The 17,241-nt window shown below is 34.0% G+C and overlaps 1 protein-coding gene across 3 annotated transcripts in view; it reads left to right on the top strand.

The window, feature by feature from the left end:
• Positions 1-13,992, top strand: part of LOC111051782 (calcium uniporter protein, mitochondrial) — a 394,346-nt gene extending 380,354 nt beyond the window's left edge. For 2 of the 3 annotated variants that reach the window (XM_039437436.1, XM_039437434.1), the window contains 3 exons: positions 2,972-3,118; positions 9,376-9,579; positions 13,151-13,992. In XM_039437436.1, the coding sequence (XP_039293370.1) occupies positions 2,972-3,118; positions 9,376-9,579; positions 13,151-13,450 (651 nt within the window). In that variant the 3' untranslated portion in view covers positions 13,451-13,992. The remainder of the gene's footprint in view (positions 1-2,971; positions 3,119-9,375; positions 9,580-13,150) is intronic. The other variant, XM_039437435.1, reaches the window with a different exon arrangement.
• Positions 13,993-17,241: the final 3,249 nt, after the last annotated feature.

The following is a 17,241-nucleotide window of genomic DNA, read 5'->3' as shown; positions in this document are numbered from 1 at the left end:
TATTTGAACAAAAACCAGATTATATTGGTAGGAAATTTTATAACAAGCTACCTCAAATCTTGAAAAGTAATGATGATTTGAAGATTTTCAAAAAACAAATTAAAAAATATTTAGTTGATAGAGCTTTTTATAGTGTACAAGAATTCCTTTCAAACCTAAACTAGGTTGAACTACTTAGTGTTAGAATTATTATGTAATAACATGACTTGTCTTATACTCCATGACTGGAGTCTTTAGGACGTAATCTTAAAAAAAAAAAAAAAAAAATTGAAAAAATTGCTTCTCTATAGCCATAATTCAATTATTTGACAACATTTCCCCTACATCTATATTATGATAGAATGCTCAATTTTGTTGTTCAACAAAATAAATTTATTTTTTATTAATAGCTTTTGTAATGCATTTTATAGATGAATTAATGGAAAATAATATAGAATAATTATATAAAACAGAAATCTTGTTGGGATAACCCAGTTACCCCACTTGGTTTTTTGTGTATGTGAAAAACGTTAGTAGTAGAAGGGTTAAGGTAAGCCACCAGAGTTATCATTTGGGATCTCAACAAATTTAGACAATTTTTTAACCAATTTCTTAAAAAGCACATCAAAATTTAACTAAAAGCAATTATTAAGAAAAAATTAACTTTAATAAAAAATTGACAACTTTTTTGAAGAAAACTATTTGTGGACAAAATTTTGTTGACAACTCCCTCTAAGAAACCGAAGAATTTTTGTTTTAAAAACAAGTCGATTTTGTATCCTCTTCATTTCAAGAGAAATTTTATTTAACAACTTGAGGCCAAGTCATACAAACGATTTCTGGAAACGAGTGTTATTCTGGTGTAAACGTGACTTTAGTTCACCATCAGTATTATTTTATTTATTTATTTATTCATTTCATTGACAATTACAAATCATAATTATAATATATAATATGATTGGGAAAAGACAACAGGAATAGCCCGAATCCGAAACTGTCTTCTCCCAAATTTTTACAAATAAAAGTTTCAAAAAAGAATGAGGTTAAAAATATTACCACACAGATTAAATATATTTAAATGGATTATTTGTCTCTGGTATTAAGTTGTGACTTCTTCTATGTACGGTAGCTCGTAGGCAGTAGTTGCTGAGAATTTTTATTTAATTTTGAATTTTATTTATTTATTTGTCAAGAACAAAATACAAAAAAGCTTTACAAAAATTAAATATGAGCTACTGCACTTAGCTAGAATACATACATAAAAATCAAGGAACTGTTAATTTATTCAATTAGAAACAATAACGAAATGATAACTTCATTCATCAATGATAAAATAATAAGATGTAATAGGATTACATCTATTTGTACTACCATGTTACTTAAGTATTGGGGCCAGACTAAGTTGTATTAAGCAATTTTCAGGCGTTCTTAAACTAACTGCGTTTTTAGATTCGGCAGGGCAGAAAGCTCTACGATTGGCTGATTGGGTTGACGCTTGAAAAAAAGCTCAATGTTGTTTGCCCTCAAGACTGGTTTTCACTAGTAGAGTTAGTAATTCAGTAACTGGCATACTAACTCTACCGAGCTAGCTCTACTCTACTTACTTGGTCGAGTAACTGTTTTCACTACAATTAGTGAGCGGTAAAGTGTGTTGTCTACTTAACAGAACTAGCCTTAAAATTTCAATACTTTTATTTTAAATAAATTAACACTTATTAGTAAATTAATACTTTTTAATAAATAACAATACTTCTTAAGCTTGATAGTCTGTGGCACGACTCTACTCTACTAGCTCGAGACGGTTTCCATTAGCATAGTAGTGGTAGAGTAGAGTGAGAAGCGGTGGTGGGGGAAGGCAAGTGGTAGAATACTATCCCACGGTGCTATTCCACTCTCCTCTACTAAAAACTAATACTCTACCATGAACGTTTTCATTGAAATAGTTCACAAGATAGTTAGTACTTGCCCAGGGAACTCTACCCCTAACTCTAATAGTGAAAACCAGGCTTTACTTAAATATTTTGTTACAGTACTTGCTGTTTAAAGAATGTAGACTGCTGTTTACAATGGGACTGTCTCGTTCGACTACCAAGATTCCTATATATTTTGAATACAAATTGAATATTATTTGTTCACTATTTGAGCACTGCAAGCCATTGTTCATCAATCAAGAAATAATGACTGTTTATAGCTTGTTCGTTTTCATGTTAGCTGTTAATGTAAAGTAATGTAAAGAAAAATATAAATTAGTTTATAAGTAGGAAAAATATTCACCACTATAATACAATAAATAGGGAACACATTGATGTGCCTTTTACCAGACTTGGGAGAGTTCAGGAAAGTTCAAAATTAATTTCTTTTAAAATATTTAACAAGCTACCCTGCAATGTGAGAGCCATGACAATAAATGCCTTCAAGAATAGATTGGAAAGGCTTCTAACGGAAAATCCTCTTTATTCACTAGCTGAGTATTGGATGAGGGAATATTATTTTAACAATATTATTTCTAAATATATATATTTATAAAGTGAAAGTAAATTTGTATGGCTTTTGTTGGTGGGGAGTCCCTTGAGGGAAGGTCCCACCGCCTGAATATATAATTGATGCCGTCAATGGGCCTTACGAATGTCATACTTCAGCTGGGACCGACAGTTCATCGTGCCCATCCGATAATACGGGAGTGATCTGGTTAAAAGACTTTTGGTAATGAGAGGGTTTGAACCCGGGATCTCTAAGCTGCTACGCAAGCACTCTATCCACTAGACCACGGATCACTCCATATACTGTATATTTATATTTGCTATTGACATCAGAATTGGAAGTAATTTTTGAATTATATAGTGCATAGAATTGGAATCGACATGTTTATTTGATAAAATCTTGATTTAGTCTATGGTTGACGTTTCCAATTGTATATTGTGTATACTTGAAGGAATAAACTTTATTCTATTCTATTGTTAATTATTGTTGGGAATATTTGAATAATTTTCAGGATGACCTGAACAGACTCTCGGATGTGCGGACTCTGGTGCATCAGCTGTACGAAGCCTTGAATGTGGAAGAGCACCAGATCAAGAAAGAGCGCGAACTAGTCACTCAGCTTGAATCGTTGAAAGTTAGTCTCGAACCGCTAGAAAAGGTTAGTCTACTGCAATCGAATTATTCACTTTTTTCACATTTTACATAGGATCACAAACTTCAGTTATATTCGTTTCAAGTGAGGTCCACACGTTATAAGGGCAGTATTTTATTAACATTGGTGTTGCTATCCTTGTCTATCATCGGCAACGCTGTTTTCCTGTCTTTCTTCACTGCCATTATATTGTGGACCTCACCATGGACATCTATATGTATTTATATTATCCATCAATGAAAGTGATAGAGTATTTAATTAAAGTATTAATATTATCATCAATTCTCAAGTTCAAACATCTTCTCTTGAAAAGTTCATCCTATTCTAATTTTGAAAGTACTTGTAAACAGCAGGACCTCCTAGTATTTAGGAGGTCCTGGTACAAGCAAATTCTTTCCTATATTATTTTATTATGTGCTAACAATCAATGTACCTCTAATTTGATTTTAAAAAAATAATATTTGACAGTCATTCAGCGCCCAGTGAGCGTTTTGTCAACTACATACAATAACAAAATTGCTGATTTTAAGGTCTATAGAATTTCTAAAGAGCTCGCATGATTTAAAAATACCAAATTGTCAAATAATTTATTAATTATTTTGAGATTCATATGAGAGCACAAGGATAATATCCCATAAATGATCTCTTAACAAATAATACAAGGAAACAATTGAAAACGCAATATTTTTTTTAATTATTCGAAGAAATAAAAAGTCTATCTGAAGAATATCCAGTAATGCTGATAATACTAGAATTTTGCCATTTTCATGCAAAACCTAACCCCTTATTTGTCCAGTAAATAATCAGATGTAGCAGATTTTAGCAGCTGCTATATTCAAGCCATGTTTACTATATGTGATTTTTGAAACCTCACTATATATTTCTCAAATTCCTTAATGTTTCAAAATTTATGTTTCAATGCAATTTATTTTTAGGTAGTGTAAAATTCGACAAAATTTATTTATTTATCCATAACATTTCGTACAAATACTTTACATGGGAAATACCCGTGGAACATTGTAAAATTGTAGACCAGTTCATTTGTAAATTGTTAATAACATTGGAGTGATTAGGATGAGTGAAATTTGTACCTATATTTTTTCCCAGTGTTAATATTCTTATGATGCCATGAAATTTTAATTTAAGCTTACTGTAATAAGAAAGGAATATTGAATTTGAACAAAATTTTGTCGTATATTGGAAATGATGGTGCCGATTCTATTATTTAGTAAAGTATTGATTGTTTATGGGCTAGGATTGTATAGTGGTGTGGTACTGGCTCAAAACTATGAGATAAGAGAAGTAAATGACCCCTGTACGCTGTGCCAAAGATTGGCCGTTTGTATTAAAGATTGTTTCTGTGAAAGTGGCAGGAGAAGAAGCTATGATTGAAAGGAGTCATACAAAACGTAAATAGTAAAGACTAGTAAGGGAAAGTGTAAATCAGAACAGAAAATGATAGTAAATTGTAATTTGTTATCAAGAAAAAGTTACAAAATAAAGCCTAATTGTGGAAAAAGTGGAAGATAAAGTGAATATAAAAAAACAGCATAATGAGAAAAACGAGAACTGAAAGAAACATACAAGATTGTTGTGCCAACAAGAAATAGGCTACTCCAATTTCCAGAAACAAAGTTCATGGTTTTTGAGGATTTATACTATGTTTTTCAATCATTTGAATTGGGAATCTAATGAATTATTTTTTTACAAATAAATAGATGTAGCCTAGTAGAGTTTCATGTCATATAAGGTGAAAAGTCTGTATTTTAATGAAAAAAATTAAATAATGCTTGTATAGTATCCTAAATTTCATTGAAATTCATTGTTGAATTTGGTATTTAACAAACATCATTATGAATAGAATTTTATTACCTTTTCATATATTTATATTTTATTTTCATTTTTCTTTTTTCTTCTCCCCTCTCTTTTCTATTCCTTTTCATGTTCCTTCTTCTACTACTTCCTCATTTTCTCCTCCTTCTTTTTCTACCACTTGAACACTGTCATCTTTGAACTATAAAATCATAATTTATTTTCATCTTCTACGACTTCTTTTCAAAATAGCTTCTCGTGAATTTAATCACGGTTAAAGTTTATCAGGCTTTTGTGCAACCGGACCTTGGTCTTATGCAACCTTGACCTTGTGCAACTTGGACCTATTCTAATCTTTCTCCTTGTGTTTTATTATAAAAACGGCAATTGTAACGGAAGCAAAGGTGATTAGCTGTCAACCAGTACACTGAAGTTGAAAAAACACTATACTCTACACTCTAAAATGTGGATATGCAACCACTGTATACTCTGTCAATTTCATTCATGTACGTCCAACTAGATTCCATTTCAACATTAATCTATTGTGATGTTTGTTGTTCTGTATCTAATCTAAATACAATACTGCTGATATTCTCACTTATAATACCAGAGGAACGAATAAACTGTCTTTGAGACAACACCGATTGCAGCTGTACGAGAAAATGCCCTCTCATATTGGAGCAAAGTTGTATAATGATATACCTTCCGAGCTGCAGTCCTTGTCAGATTTATTTATTTATTTCTCCAAATGTGAATTATAATAAATCTTTGGCACAGCCAGCAAAGTCAGACTTGTGCGCTAGCTGTGAGTTCGTAAAGAGGACAGTACAAAGTAAAAGAATTCTGAAACATGCAGAAACAACAAGAAGACAAAATAAATGAAAATAAAAAGTAGCCTACTAATAGTAATTCCAATAAATAATACGATGATAAAGAAAAAATATGAAGTAATTTCGTGTTAACATTATTTCAACCAAGTGATAGCCAAATATCAGAATATTTAAGAGTGAAGAATACAAATTCCTTGTTTCAAAAGCCTACTACAGTTTAAAGGATTTTGTTGATAGAAGGTAGCGTAGTTTTTAAGTACTCTGGTATCTGGTATCCATACTCAAAATACTAGAATAGAATAGATTTTTTTTATTAGCCTCAATAGTACATCACAATTTGACATATAGGCCAGTCAACACAATACAATACAGCACAATAAAACACTACAATAAACAGTCACAGTAGTACATTGGATTCAAATTCAAATATACATTACATACAGTTCATAATATACATTAATACACATCATTCAAAAATATACATTATTTTAAATTCATTTCAAAATCCCTTGAATATAGTTTTTTCTCCATATATATTCTTTGACAGAGTAGAAGGGATTATCTACGAGAATTTTTCTAACACATTTCTAAACCTTTTGTAACTGAGTTGCCTTATTTCAATGGGCAGTTTATTCATAATTTTGATTGCGGCATTAGTGGGGCTTTGATCTGTCTTGTGGAGTCTGCTTCTTCTCACATTCAAAGATTTACTTGTTCGTGTATTATGTGTGTGTGTGTGTGTGTGTGTGTGTGTGTGTGTGTTGTGTGTGTGTGTGTGTGTGTGTGTGTGTGTGTGTGTGTGTGTGTGTGTGTGTGTGTGTGTGTGTGTGTGTGTGTGTGTGTGTGTGTGTGTGTGTGTGTGTGTGTGTGTGTGTGTGTGTAGAGCACTTCGTCTCAACTCCATTTTATCGGGATTAGCTTTCAAAAAAAGTGAACATTGTAATATGTATAATGAAAAGAGTGTTGATATAGACCTACGCAATCCCTTAAAAATTTGTCTACAATGTTCACGAAATGGAGCTCTAGCAATGACTTTCACAGCCTTTTTCTGTAAGAAAAAGATATCATGCGCTTGTGCTGCACAACCCCAGACTATTAGGCCATATTGGACATGAGACTGAAAAATGACGAAATAGGCCTGACAAATGCCATCCTGGTCCAGCTCACCACAAAGAAGTTTGAGGGCAAATACACTGCTGCTCAACTTATTTTTCAGACTGGCAATGTGATGGGTCCAAGTTAGAGTAGGGTCTACAATGATTCCAAAAATGTTAGAGCCTTATTATTGGAAGCAGGTCTACTTTTAAGCCCAAATTTGATTATTGTTATTGTTATTATGAGTATTGATTGTTATTTTATCTACATTGAGAAGAAGCTCATTAGCATTCAACCAAGTTTGAGGAAGGAATATACTGACTTTGAGACAACACCGAATGCAGCTGTACGAGAAAATGGACCCTCTCATATTGGAGCAAAGTTGTATAATGATTTACTTACCAAGCTGCAGTCCTTGTCAGATAACAGAATTTTCAATAGTATAGTAGTTTTTTCCGTTAGGGCTACTTTTGAATATAAATAAAAATATAAATCTATGTAACCTTCTTGAAATAATTATTGTTTACTCACAACATGTTTCGGCTATATGATGTCATTATCCTGAGTAAATAAGTTTCAAAAGGGTGTATTACTTAGATTTCAATTTTTATTTATAAGAGTAAAGTAGTATAGAAATTTATTGTTTCAAAAGCCTACTACAGTGTGAAGGATTTTGGTGATAGAAGGTAGCGTAGTTTTTAAGTACTCTAGTTTTCATAACTGTCTTTCATGTGTGCTTGCTTATTGTGAATTGTTATGCTTACTTATTAAGACCTGACATTCAGCATGACATGACAATACAATCCAAATAAAATTTGCTTTTATTGACATTGTTTCGATGTTATTCAACTGTAGATTGTGCGATGTACTGTGTTGAAAAATATTTTTTCTACAACTGAGCGTAAAGAAAGAATTTATATACTCAATTCTCCTCGTAAAACAGCTTATTTCTGAGGAGAATCTAATTTTTCGCTCACTAACCATCCGCGCATGCGCAGTAGATTTTCTTTAAGCTCGTTGATCATTGGCGCATGCGCAGAAGAGTTTCTTTACGCTCGCTAATCAGCTGATGGCAAGCAGCTCGCCAAAAAGTCAGATCTTAACCTAAAAAGTCGGTAATTGTAACTCCGCCGATATAAGTAATTTGACAGGTTTGGGCAGTTATACTCATGGTTCCAGTCATATTTATCGGGGAGGTTCCATAGAGTGTCAATATCTGTTGGTAATGAAACATGCAGCTCTTCTTGGTTACCTATGTCTCAGGGAGTACCGCAGGGTTCAATATTGGGTCCCCTCTTATACCTAGTCTATGTTAATGACATCGAGAGTCACGTCAATTTCAAACTCTCTCTTTTTGCGGACGTCACTACAGCTTTAATCACCAGTAGGAACAGTGAATGTTTGATAGGCTGAGAACAGAGAGGCTGAGAGGTGTCTTGCTGAATTAGATTCGTGGTTTGTTCAGAATAGTCTTAGTTTGAACTGCAAAAAAACTAAAGTAATTCCCCTCAGCAGAGACTATAAAAGTTTTGGAATAAACTTGAATACTCAAAGTAGAGTTGAAACTTCTGATTCCACGACATTCTTGGGTCTGATGATGGAGAGTGATTCGAAGTGGAAGCTACATATTTCTCATGTCACTGGTAAATTGAATAGAGCCTTGTTTGCATTAAGAGTAATGGCTAGAGTAGGGAGTGAAAAAACTGTTCTTTTTGTATATCATGCTTATTTTCTGTCAGTTATGAGATATGGAGTTATTTTTTGGGGAAAAAGTATAGAGAATAATGGAATATTCATACTGCAGAAGAAAGCCATTAGGATAATTTATAAGATTAAGACAATGCGCTCTTGCAGACCTTATTTTAAAGAAAAGAGATTGCTGACGGCTCCTGCTATTTATATATTAGATATAGCAATCTTCGTTTTTAAAAATAGACAAATGTATGAGGAGAACCAGGTGAGTCATCCCCATAATACTCGATTTAGAGGTTTTGTTTACCCACATCACAGACTAAGCCTGCTGGAGAGTGGCCCGTTTTATATGGGAATGAAAATATTTAATTCAATCCCATCTCACATAAGAGAAATTGATGGCTTGAAGGAGTTCAAAAAAACACTCAGGGAATTCCTTATTGTATTGTGGCCGTACAGGTTAGCAGACTTCCTTGTTGAATAGTGTTTGGTCGATGTATGTTATGTGGGATCTGTTGTGTTGAAATAGGAGGGATGGTAGATATTAGATTAAACTTTGACGTGTCATATACTGCGGGATCGTTGCTACCTTAATGCTTACTTAACTGCCTAATGCAGTTCAGTAATTGTGACGAACAAGAAAAGTAAAGTAAATTAAAGTTGTAGAAAAAATGGTGTATTTAATTCACGCGTAAAGCTTCTTTATCGCTCTTGCAAAATTATCACGCTCCGCTTCATGTCGCATGGTAACTGTTTTGCGCGAGCGATAAAACCACGCATTACGCTATTAATACATAAATAGCTATTTTTTTATCTCATTATCTTGTTTTGTAGAAGCGGCAATCGCTGGAGGCAGTGGCGATTCGACGCACGACGGTGCTGACCTGGTTCGGCCTTAGCCTGATGTCGGTGCAATTCGGCATCCTGGCCCGACTCACCTGGTGGGAGTACAGCTGGGACATCATGGAGCCGGTCACCTACTTTGTCACCTACGGCACTGCCATGGCCGCCTACGCCTACTTTGTGCTCACCAAACAGGTGAGTTTTGTATCAAGTTGAGATGATACTGTATCATTTTTGGTGATATTGTTCGATTCAATTTATTTGACCAAAAACAATAATAATAATGTCTCTGGTCGAGGGTACAACACGACCAGAGGAGTTTATTCAAATTATAGACATGATTACAAAAAGCATATAAGGTACAATTATTTACAAAGTATTAATACAATTGGTTGATTACTTGCTGATCTTAGAAAATGTGGCCCCCACTATATATGAATATGTGTCGGGATGCCACTAATTTTGCTATTCTTCAAGATTTTATGCCAAAAGTTGAAAATTCTAATAAAGATACATTTTGCGAGTCATTAGAAGTTCATAAAAACCACATTTCTATGGTACACAAATTTAAAAAAGAAAATTGATAACCTAAGATGTAGAAATTTTATAAAAATTTAACATAAAAAAAAAACATTTATAATACTCATGGGAAAAAATCATTATAATGAAGAAAATGAGAATGAAACAGTATGGAAAATTTTTCATAGAACTAATTGCTCTCCATGATTGATTCTATTGGACAGGAGCCACTTTTTTGTTTTCGATTTGAATGAATTGATTGGAACTGTTTCTTTAATAGCTATTGGCAGTTTATTGAAATAAACAAAGGGGTAAGAAGTTCAGGTATCCGGATGTACAACTTATTGCCATCTCACATAAAAGAAAAGTCAGGTAAAGCTTTCAGATTGTTATTGAAAAAAGAGGTGCTATCCATATGAGCCTACTCAGTGGAGGAATATAAAGATTCTTACAAACCTCAAGATGGAGGTTCAAGAAGATAGATAACATGTTACTATTTGATTAATGACAAATTGACATATCCTTATACCCCATTTACCGGTGATCGGTGGATGAAATAATAGTAATAATACAAAGATGTAACAATTCAAATAAAAAAACAATGATTATTATTCTAAATATCTGTATCAACTATCTGTAAAATGCGGCTGGAGGTGAAGAACTACTGGCATAAGTGAAACAGTTGTTCGCCAGTAGGAAAAATATTGTATTAATAAATATTGTATTGGAGTAGGAGGATATTGTATCATATTTTGTTGATACTGTATCATTTTTTGGTGATATATTGTATCATATTGTGTTGGAAATTAGTGAAGAATTGGAAAGTCACACATAACCTTTATTTGGACAATTTATTTCATGGAATTGGGATGAAAAGAAGTTTTGGACTGTAGTCTGTTTCTTTGTCCTTAAGTTAATTGTAAATGATAAATAAATAATGTATCATTGTTTTGATACTATATCATATTGTGTTGATACTGTATCATTTTTTGGTGATATTTCGTTGATACTGTATCATATTTTTTGGCGATACTGTATCATTTATGGTAATATCATAGAGGAAATATAGCATTGAATTAGAGTCGTGTCCACACTGAACGTTCGACAAACATGTTTGTTGAAACAGTTTGGGCAAATTTTATTATGTTTGACAAACAATGTTTGCCCGTGGCCAGTGTGGACGCGTCACCAAACAAATGGGGGAGAACAGGTTTTATGTTTTACAGCTGTCAAATCTGGAAATGTTCGGAAAAACAGTAATTTTTTGTTTGACAAACAATGATTGTCCAAACTATTTAAAATGTTTGTCCTTGAGTCCCTCAACAAACATGTTTGCCGAACATGTATGTCGAACATTTGTTCAGTGTGGACACGGCTATAGAGAGGAGTTGGAAGTCCTAAGTTCGCCAAGTAAAGGATATTTTCAATTCAATTTTGATTTAGAAATAATAATATTAGTATGCCTGTTGTTCACCTTCAATTAGTAGTGAGATGGGAAGGATATTCCATGGTGTTTTATGTCAAGTTGAGATGATACTGTATCATTTTGTGGTGATACTGTATAATTTATAGTGATACCATAGAGAAAATATAGCATTTAAGAAGATATCCCATGGTGTTGTGTATCAAGTTGTATCATGGATACTGTATCATTTTCTGGTGATACTTCATGGGAGACACGTCAAGAGTTGAAATGTACTGTATTGCCTGGGGACTGGCTACAGTGAAGTGGTTAGCCTCGTCCAGGTAGTCACGTCTCTCAGATTCAAATATGATGTGGTGCACTGCACTGTCTGCTCCATCGCCCCACAGTCACATAGTGGGGAGTCCGCAAGTCCCCATTTGTAAAATGATGCATTGCATCTCCCATGTTGGGTTCAAATTTTGTTAAGCACCACTCAGATGCGCTGGGGGAGCTCGAAACCAGGAGTTGACAGCTGCCAGTGTGTTACCAAGATATTCACTGTCGAAGAGTCCATACATTTTTTGGACCCCTCTGTACATAAATAGGGACGTTCCGATACTTACTGGTATCGATACTTTGCTTTCGATACCGGTGGTGTCGGTATCGGTATCGAATGATTCGATACTTTACTGGTATCGATACGCAAGTTGGAGTATCGAAACGGTATCGAATGGCGAAAAGGGTAAAAGTTCACTTCAATTAATGACATAATCATAGATAAATTTTTATATGAATTTTAGAAGATTATAAGGATTAATATAGATGAAAATCATAGTACTGATTATAGCCCAGTGTAGCAGTTACCAGACATTATGACATCACTAATAACAAACAGTACATAACTGACTCAAGCTCAGTCAACATTGGTTCAAAAATTATCAATTTGATCTATTATTAAGACCACATTTATAATTCTTGAACAAATATTCCTACAATTTGAAATCAAATTGATAATTTTTGAACCAATATTGACCGAGCTTGAGTCATTTACCCATCTTTAGGGACGTTCCAGTTCTGATACCACCATTCTTTCGATACTTGGTATCGAAAGGAGGGTAAAGATATTAGTAAAGTATCGAAAGAAACGTATTGATACCCTTATTGACCAGACTGGAGTCATTTTCCCATCTTGCCAGAGGGTCTTCTTTGTTTCGACAGACTATTGAGACTATACTTGATAGATTGCAGTTTTGCAGTTAGTAGATAAGTATTTTAGTTGGTAATTCCGATACTTAATGCTCACTCGATGCTTGTGATATTGGTATCGATACTTTTCTTTCGATACTCGTGGTATCGATACTTTTCTTTCGATACTTTACTAATATCGATACCGATTCGATACCAAGTATCGAAAGAATGGTGGTATCGGAACGTCCCTATACATAAATAATTCTAATCCCAATTATCATCAATATTGTTTGTGGGAATACCTACTACCAGCGTGTAGCCTACACAAAAAAATCAAATTCCAAGTATTGAATGAAGAAGACTAAGAAATTGTCAAAAAACCACTGATTTATTGATAATTAGAAAGACCGGTTTCGGTTATTACACCATTGTCAATCTCTGATAAACATGGTGATAAACACGGATATGTTTATCAGAGATTGACAATGGTGTAATAACCGAAACCGGTCTTTCTAATTATCAATAAATCAGTGGTTTTTTGACAATTTCTTAGTCTTCTTCATTCAATATGAATAATTACCACAATATCAACTTCTCAACTACACAAAAAAGAATTCCAAGTATCATAGATTTCAATTGAATTGTTGTTTGCAGGAATACTTGCTGCCAGACGTGCGCGACCGCCAACATCTGATCACGCTGCACAAACGCGCCAACAAAATTGGCCTCGACGTCACACGCTACAACTCGCTCAAGGACGAGATTGCGCGCATCGAACATGACCTGGCGCGCCTGCGCGATCCCCTCCACCTTCACGTGCCTCCCCCCTCCACCGCCGCTGGGTTCCCCTCCACCGGCGCAGCTGGCCTGCGCAGTGGTCTCATTTCTCAGTCGGCTGCCAACTCTCCTCTGGAGAGGTTGCGCAGCATTCTGAACAGGATAAAGCGGTCATAGTGTGAATGTGCTCCCCTCTCCACCCGAGAAACCTACACCCCTACACCATCTCTCTTCCCGAGAGGTTGTGTAGTGTGCTCAACGGTATGAAGTGGTTGCAGTTGACAGCAATTGATGCTGTTTGGCTGATTGATGAACACATTGGGGTGTTTTGTTTTGAGAATTGAATTTTATTTCCATAGAAATGGGATCTAGGTGATTTGGAAGACATCTCTTGTAGGATGCCATGGCCTCAGTGAAATTGCAACGTTGCATAACTGGGTTCAATCAGCTGACTAAACCAGAAAAATGTAAGCAACATACCATAACTGGGATAAATCAGCTGACTAGCCCAGATGTAAGCAATGTAGCATAACGACTGGGTTCAATCAGCTGATTAGCCCAGTAAAAATGTAAGCAATGTAGCATAACTGTGTTCAATCAGCTTACTAGACCAGTAAAAATGTAAGCAACGTAGCATAACTGGGTTCAATCAGCTGACTAGACCAGTAAAAATGTAAGCAAAGTAGCATGACTGGGTTCAATCAGCTGACTAGCCCAGTTGAAGTGTAAGCAACGTACCATAACTAGGTTCAATCAGCTGACTGGACCATTAAAAATTCAAGCAACGTAGCATAACTGGTTTCAATCAGCTGACTAGTCCAGTAAAAGTGGAAGAACAAGTGGAAGTAAAGATTGGGTGAAAACTGGAAAAATGCTTTTATAATATACTTTTAATGCATTGCCAGCTAATTAGGAATGGCATCCTATAAGATAGTGTTGTGGTCATCATTTGCACCATATATAATCCTGGATTCTCTTGCAATAGTAGGCTATTGATACCGGCATAGCCACCTCTAATACAAGGCCCTGGCCTATGATATTGCAACGTTGCAGTGTAGGCCTAGAATCTAATGATTGGTGAAAAAGATTTTAAAAAATACCAGCTGATCTTTTTCACCAATCATCTATTAGACTCTAGGCCTACACTGCGACGTTGCAAAATCGTAGGCCGGGGCCTTGTATTAGAGGTGGCTATGGTAACGGTTATACTCGAATTAATGAAACATGTGTATTGAAACTGCATAAGAAACTTTGCCTTTCTCTTATGTTCCCATAGACAAGTTCCATTAATTTGAGTTAAGTAGGTGAGAATTATTGCTGGGAGTTATGTGTGGCACTCGTATAATACTTCCTTGTAAAAGAATAAGGGCGAGACTATAATAGGCATTTTTTCAGGCGTTTTCAGATGCTGTTTTCATAGTTGACAGGGCAGGAAGCTCTCTGATTGAGTGATTGGGTTGGTGCCTGAAAAACCGCCTAGTATGGTCTCGCCCTTGGAGTTATGTGGTGCAGATTATTGTGTAAACATTTGAAGAGCCGCCATCTTGAGGATTGAGAATTTACTCTATCAATATCAAACGTTCAATTTGCACATAACAGTGTAAATATTGGAAGGACAGGATTTGTAGTCACTGATTTTGACTCATCAATCTTTTCTTGAATGGATGTTAACTGCATGAAATACCAATGTGTTAACATATTTTGAAGAACCGTTGTTAGATATAATAATTGTGATTCCTGAAGATTTTGAGTTGTCTTTGATAAGACACATTTTATAACCGATTTCATTCTATTTTGATTGTAGTATCTCAGGACGATAAACCCTCAACTTCTTGCTTTCCAAAAGAACAAAATAACCACTCCTAAATTGTAGAAAGTGCAGTTTGATCACAGAAATGGATTTTGTTTTCAAATGGGTTCAGTTTAAAATAAAAAAAACATTAATCTAAAAATTTTTGTTTTCGTTTGATGCGAAATAAAGAATCTTATCTCAACTGCGTTTCACCATGAGGTAAAATCTGGCTCATTTTTTGGATGGATGATATCTAGAGAATATGGGTTGTGAAGATTCTTTGGTTACACTAAATATAAAAGAAGAAACTGGAAATGTAGTCAAAAAACATTACAAGTCTCTTCAATTATGGAAAAGTTCCAATATTCATGCTACAAACTTAACAAAAAATAAAAGCTATGAATCCCTTTGATGGCGGTCGTTCAATTTGTGACAGTTTCATGACTCTAGAATTCCATTACAAACGATCCCCTTCTTAATGGCATTGAACGATAAATATTTGTCCCCGATCGGTTATATTTTTAAATTTATGATCATTTTTAGTGTTAATTTGACGATAATTTATTCTCCCCACAGAGACATGAACACGTAATAATCTATATCTAGTGACTTTGATGATAAATCTTCCTCCATTCTTAAGAAATACGAACACAATAATATTGTAATGCTTATTTCCTCAGTTCATTTCTATAGTGAGATAGATTTCAAAATGTGAGAATTATTTGAATTGTGAGCATTGTTCTTATAAAGATTTCTCACTGTTTGAAATGAATCTTACTATGTGAATTCCAAGTATTAATTCTATCATTATCATTATTATCCATGATTATGCATTTATATCAACAACAAATGAATGTATTCACACTATACCTTTGCATATTTGAGTATTTTATTATTATTACTATTAAATTTTGTAAAACTTCAAAGTGAAAAAACACTCACATTCTTTGATGTGGCGACGTCCTCCCACAACATTCTGTTTGGCTTGAGAATGTGCGATACCAGCACGAAACGGACGTCGCAAAATCAAAGAATGTGAGTGTTTTTTCACTTTGAAGTTTTACAAAATTTAATAGTAATAATAATAGAGAAAACAAGATGGATAACCAACAACGGATTTTATTTGTTTGAAATAATTCTTGCGCTCTGATAAAATGATAACTGTAATAGTAAATTTCATAAAATAATAACTGAAATTGCAAAAGAAAAGATGAAGAAAGAATTTCTCTAAATTTTTATTCTATGATAATACTGAATCAACTTGATTTCTGTTTCTTTAGTGTAATGAACACAATTCAACCTAGCATGGATACACACTAGTGCAGTCCATACTATTTACCCCTGGTGATTGATTTTTTTTTCAACTATCTCATGACAAACTTATGATATTTCGATTTTATGAAGAACTTTCTCCAAATTTTACATTGATGAGACATATGGATAGCCTTCTAGGGCGTCATATGCACTATAATTCATCAGTAACATAGATAATAATCAATAATCATAGAGTGATTGGAAATGAAAAACAGGATTAGTCTATTTCATTCCCGAATTTTGATAATGTTCAGATTTCAATGATGCACAATTGTTTGAGGTGATATATTAAGGTGCTGGATGGAATATGTATGCATAGGATAAGGCTTAAATAGATATGATGATCATAATCGAATTCAATTGAAATCAGTCTATTAAAATGAATTAATTATTAGCGGCGGAGCGTTACAATGTTACAATACTATTCTAGAATCACTAATTACTATCAAGTACTACTTTTATCCCAAAAAAGTATGGACCAGATTCTGTTTAACTTTTACAATTGAAATTCTTTGATTTTAATGCCAGTTAATACCTTCGAATTAATAAAAACATGATTCAATTCATCATGTTGTGGGGAGCAGTTTACTGTTCAGATTCACAATATGTAAAGAAAAAATAATGATAAAATTGGTTATGTAGATTGTAGAATATGCTGAAAGTTTAAAATTATGAATAATATATGTTTATATTCCATTGTATATTATCTATGATCCTTGAACAAAACGTTGATTTCTGTTTTTTTCTGTAATAAAGGATTATGTGGACTGAGATACTCTTTCTCAATATTTTACAATTTTTATGTTATGTTTTATTTATGTAAACGCATGTAAATCAAATGTATTGTGGATCAATATGACTG

This window comes from Nilaparvata lugens, chromosome 11 (assembly GCF_014356525.2).
Source record: "Nilaparvata lugens isolate BPH chromosome 11, ASM1435652v1, whole genome shotgun sequence".
Lineage (NCBI taxonomy): Eukaryota > Metazoa > Arthropoda > Insecta > Hemiptera > Delphacidae > Nilaparvata > Nilaparvata lugens.
Note: the sequence above shows the minus strand (reverse complement) of the source record. Positions and strands in the feature narration are given on the sequence as shown.